Source organism: Acanthaster planci, linkage group LG02, assembly GCF_054643075.1.
Source record: "Acanthaster planci isolate LZ-2023a linkage group LG02, COTS_SCS, whole genome shotgun sequence".
NCBI lineage: Eukaryota > Metazoa > Echinodermata > Asteroidea > Valvatida > Acanthasteridae > Acanthaster > Acanthaster planci.
In genome coordinates, this window is record NC_141778.1 from 4,690,164 (window position 1) to 4,695,512 (window position 5,349).

General features: G+C 41.1%; 1 protein-coding gene across 1 annotated transcript; it reads right to left on the reverse strand.

The window, feature by feature from the left end:
* Nucleotides 1-814: 814 nt before the first annotated feature.
* Nucleotides 815-3,892, reverse strand: LOC110975365 (uncharacterized). Its single transcript, XM_022227810.2, has one exon. The coding sequence runs from the start codon at nucleotides 3,694-3,696 to the stop codon at nucleotides 3,361-3,363; it is 336 nt and encodes a 111-aa protein (XP_022083502.1). The 5' UTR covers nucleotides 3,697-3,892; the 3' UTR covers nucleotides 815-3,360.
* Between the last annotated feature and the right edge of the window lie 1,457 nt (nucleotides 3,893-5,349).

Consider the following 5,349-nt stretch of genomic DNA (forward strand, 5'->3'; position numbering starts at 1 on the left):
GCTGACGAAGACCCCATTAAAAAATCTCTTCTTGGAACTCTCGTGATTTTCTAAAAAGGGGTTAATTCACCAGAGTTGTAGCATATAATTATATCAGCTGGTCTATAAGGCATGGCACCCTCAGCAACTTCCAATGTACTGCCCCATCATTAATTATCAACCAGTTACAAAGAATTAGATTAAAAAATTTGATTAAATCGAACTGCCAAATAAAGACGTGCAAATGTTGATATGACTTTCATTCTAGATTTCAAGTTCCAGCTGATGTAACATAAATTCAAAATTATCTCATAATGGATACGATTTCAAAGCTGTTTATAAATTCACGACTTTCTCATTTTTGGACAAACTAGAGACAATTTCGGGTTTACTTTTTTTTAAATTAATAGTTCGGGCCTAATTTGTTGCACCATAGCGCAATCCATAGCAATCAGACCTACACACTTGGGGTGGGGGGGGCAATGGGAACGGACATGCTCAGTACATCTTAAAATTCGAAACTGCCAAAAAAAAAAGAATATAAGAAAAAAGAGCGACCCCACGGGTTGGATAACTGTTATGTTTCAGCTGGCAGTAAGAGTCGAGTACATCTTGATGGTCGAAGTTCCCGACAAAAAGTCCCAGTTCTATGGTATATTGCAAGCAGGGTTGCTTGTGTACCCCAAATACAACGTACAGTTGGAAGTCCAAAGGTCGTATTTCTCCTGTGACAGGTGATGCTGCATCTTTTTTTTTCTGGACAGATCATTACAGTCTTCACACAGTGCCGAAAAACAAACTGCCTCTGTAAGAATGAGTCATGGATGAGTCAATGTATGTGTCAGACATTTCAAGAAACTTCATTTACCATTGCTTCTCTCTAACAGGAAAGCACTTACTCTACGCTCAACCTCACCACACCAATTCAATCGAAGTACCAAAAGTAAGAATAACAAAAATGGCACCTAAGGCGACAATGTTCCTCTTTCTCTGTAATGGTCATATTTCGTACCTGACTATATTTCTAAAGAAACAAAGTAGAAAGAATTCCAAAAAGTAGAAAAATACAAAAACGAAAGGTCAAATAGCCGCAACGTTAGCACAACAAAATCCTAGCCAATCTTAGCTACACAGCAGAGATTCCATAAGAGTGCATGTATTTCGTTATTTCTTTTCGAAAACCACTAAACTTAAGGAATATAAATCACTGTGGAAAACGTTATACGCTCAAGATTTAACTAACCATGGTTGGGTGAGGGTGGAATTATACGCTGTGCATTTGTTTTTATGCCAGGCCCAAAATTAAAAAAAAAAGTGCCAAAAATTGCCGGACTTGGACAAAATGTTGATGAGCCACTGAAAGTGGCGTTAGAGCACCAGTAATCACATGCTTTTAGCTACCAATTTGCATACATATCGATGAAGCGGTGGTGGTTCTTAAGTTTATGCAACTTGCAATGCATTAAATCTGAGAGCACATATCTGAGATGGTCAAGAAAAACATCTGTTTTAATCGCTGAACTGTGGCAGATTTTGTATGTTTTCGTCTTTTTCTTTCGTTATCAAATGACCAATAGCAGTGACAACCGACTTTAAAACATAGTTCTAAGATACATATAAAGCAACGTGGTGGTGAAACCCCGTGTTTTTGCATTTTCTTTGACAGTAAGTCGTCACTAACGCAGTAACCATACTATCTACAGGCGTTTAGACTGGAGTTTTTCTCAATAATGGGCCTCAAGATACGATCAAGATATCATCTTATTCAAGAATCCTTCTGGTTTTTTTTTCAGAGGACATTATGTTCCCCCCACCATTTTATTCGTATGCAGGCAGATTATTCCCCACTATATAAAGTATACTTGAATTGGTTTGTTTTTGTGTAAATTGTAAGATAATAGTACATCACATATTAAAATTTCTAGTTTTAATATCAAGCTTTTCGAGCTCATTTATCCACAATGGCGACACGAAGACACAACACTTAGTTGGAATTACGGTTTTTCGACTAAACTACACGCTACAGTTCCTTACTACTATTACACTGTGCTACACTGTCCACAAGCTGGACTGACGAATAAAGGTACATTTTCTTTTTTTTTTAACTCTGTAAAGTCATAAGCCTTGCATGAGTGCCTTATTCAAATACTCACTTTAGTGCTGCCCCTCTGAGGATAATACAGTATTCCTCATCACTTTATAGGCATTTCCGTTTCCTGGAAGTTTTCTGGAATTATTTCAGTTTACAGTGTGCATTTCATTGTGATTTCAGTGTGTACGAAGGGCGTCAATCCATTTTGAAAAGTGGTGGATGGGGTGGCATAGCCCTGATCAGAACAAAATGTAAGCGCGAAGCACCAAGCCCTGAGCGGCGTAAGGTCCTGGGCCCGATCAAGGGTCCCGGAAAATTTTGGAGTATATGCTCTGTGGTGTGATCCGAGACAATACTACTTTAGCCATTTTGTTTCTAAATAAATGCTTTTGTAAAGTATACATTTTCATTTAAGTTTTGGAAAAAACAGTGTCAGTCTGTGTCTCTCTGTGTGTGTGGCGGGGGATACAACTGATATAGTATCCCCCCACCTAGAAAAGTGAGGGGACCCCAACCCCCACCAATTGACGCCCATGGTGTGTACCTTGACTTCAACTAGTGGCAAGAAAATGTGTTTTCTCAGATTTCCAGGTTTTAGCATGCACGTATAGAAATTCTTGATGTTCCCATCAACGTACTAGAATTGCCCCTTTCTCCCCCTTATTTACCTATCTCCCAACAGTCTGGCTTTATTTGTGCTCATCAGTACTAACTACACTACAACGATCTCATTATTCACCAGCAAACTGGAAAATACTCCTGTCATTTGAAGCTCTGTGTTCTATTGTTCATGTAAAGTTGATCCCATGGTATAAAGTGAAGTTGACTATTTATCCAAGAGAACGTTGTTGAGTTAGCTACGGTGTCATCTGCCGTAAGGTCGTTTAGAGCGAGAATGAAGAGTAAAGTTAGTGCAAACAGAGCCTACAAGCAGAACTAAGAAGTTGGTATGTCGAAGCCTGAGGAATTGTTATAGTTTTCAACATTGGAACTGAAGACTTGCTAACGCGGCGAATCTGAGCCGATTGTTGACCATCACTGGATGAAAGAACTAGTGGCGTGTTCTTATGTGGTTGGGAGCAGGAAGCACGTCTTGAGCACGTTGTTTGGGTGGGGATCTGTTGCAATGCTTGGGTGTTCATCCCTGTGGCAGTGTGAGCAAGTATCTCCCTCGACTTGAGTAAACTAAGGGAATAAAGTTGCGAAAATGGCGTAGTTGTTTCGTGGATGCTGATCAGTTGTCATTAACGGAGCCGTGAGTGAGGGGGGTAGCATTACTGAGCACGGTGTTACACGCGAGCCATGGACTGGCCCATACCCAGACCCGTGGAGTTGCGCATCTCCACGCTCTCCTGTGACAGAGCGCATGGAGTACAGCAGAGGGTGACCAGGATGTCGTTGACGGGTTCCCCGGCGATCCCCCGCTGCTCTCGGATCTTGCCCCGGACCACGAAAAGCGTGTACCAGTTGAGAAACGGAACGAAAATGGACAAGCCGCAGAGGAGGCAGTCTTCCCCGACGGCCTCGGCGTTCTTGCCGTGGATGTAGCAGGGCACAAACCAGGACATGAGGCACATGCCGATGTTGCCGAAACAGCCGAACAGGCCTTGCTGCCAGTCGCCCATATTGGCTTGTTGATGGTGTGCTTGTCGGTGGTCAAAAATATAGCTGGATTTTACTCAGAGTAACGCCCTTTTTGCCGCTTTTCTCCTTTCTGTGGGTTAGTTATTTCGATCTGAATTTTTCCGTCGTGCCGATAGACGACTGCAGCTCATGCAAATTGTTTGGGCGTGTACGCACGCGATATCGAGGCAAAGATGGACGCTTAGACTTCGAGCGGCGGGTGTTTTTTGAGAGGTACCCGACTAGCTAGGTCAATATACAATAATGTGACGCGCCACATTGTCCTTTGTCCATATTTAATCAATACAACCGATTTGAGGTGCGATATTACCTTTAATCTATACATTCCGCGAAAAACGTCTGTCTAATGAATTTCCATGTCTAAAAACACCTTTAATTTCTGGCAGCTCTCCCTAAACAGTTTATCATAATTAAATGTAACCTTAATGAGGATAATCCCATCACAAAAAAGACCTGAAGAGGAAATCAGGAAGTAAAAGGTTAATGAGATACAGTAACATTTTTATTGCAAAATGAAAAGGGTCTTATAAGGAGCTGACAGTGCAAGCACACCTACGACTATGTTACACCTATACATGTAGAAATTTTCAAATTATTCACGCATGCGTCTATAACAAACACTCTAGAAGAACTCTTTTGCAAAGCTGTGCGGAAGCAACGGTCGTAAACCTTTTGTCGTTTGGCATTGGAAACCGATCTTTGGATCCATTTGGGCTCGTTTTCTTCGCGCCGTAAATGAATAATGGTACTTCCATATTTGATAATATGTAATCTTTGTCCTTATCCTGTGCTCTGGGGAGTTTACTAAGTCAACATACCTCCGTTTTGTCACTTGACTTTGCCCCACTAATTTGTTGACAGAGACCTGTAGAGCAAATACCTAATTCTTTCGTTTTGCGTCCAGTGTCAGTTCTCCAAACAACTCGACGTTTCAAAAATGTTGCAAACTGTATGCCTACCTCTACAGCAAGCTTAAGCACTTGGTCACAACTTCTGAATATAGTATGTGTTGTTAGTATATAACTCAGTCTATTTTGAGCAAAAGCACACTTGCAAATTAATAATCATGTACACTTGGCAATGTTGATCTAAATATTTCTTTACTTTCATACCACTGTGTGAACGAGTGTATCTCAGCACCACACTGAAATACGGAAGGGAACGCAAAATTCATGCGCAATAAAGTTTCCACTACTCCAAATCCGTCAGAAATGACGCTCAAGGCGCTTAACAACAGGCTTTTTTTCAGGTGTGTGTCGAGCCAGCCTTTGTTGAAGTAGGCCAATGGCGGATACGATAAGAGCTAGGTGCCATTTGAAATTTGGAGTAAACACCACAGATGTAAACACACACGAGTTCACCTAAAGCAAATAGCGCCCTCCTGTTGTGTCTTCCATACCTTGTAGGCTTATAAACGAATTGGAAAATTGAAACTGCTCGTGCATAAGTAGATCCCGTGAGATTGGCTGCTCTCTGTTGAAATGGAGTACACGTAGTGGCAAAAAAAAATACTTCAGTCCGGTCGTCCAAAACCACCTGAAAATGCACAACATTTCTATCAAAATGAATAGAAACAAAATAATAGAATCCATCGGAAAAACAGATTAAAAAAAATCTACATTGAAGACACCGCC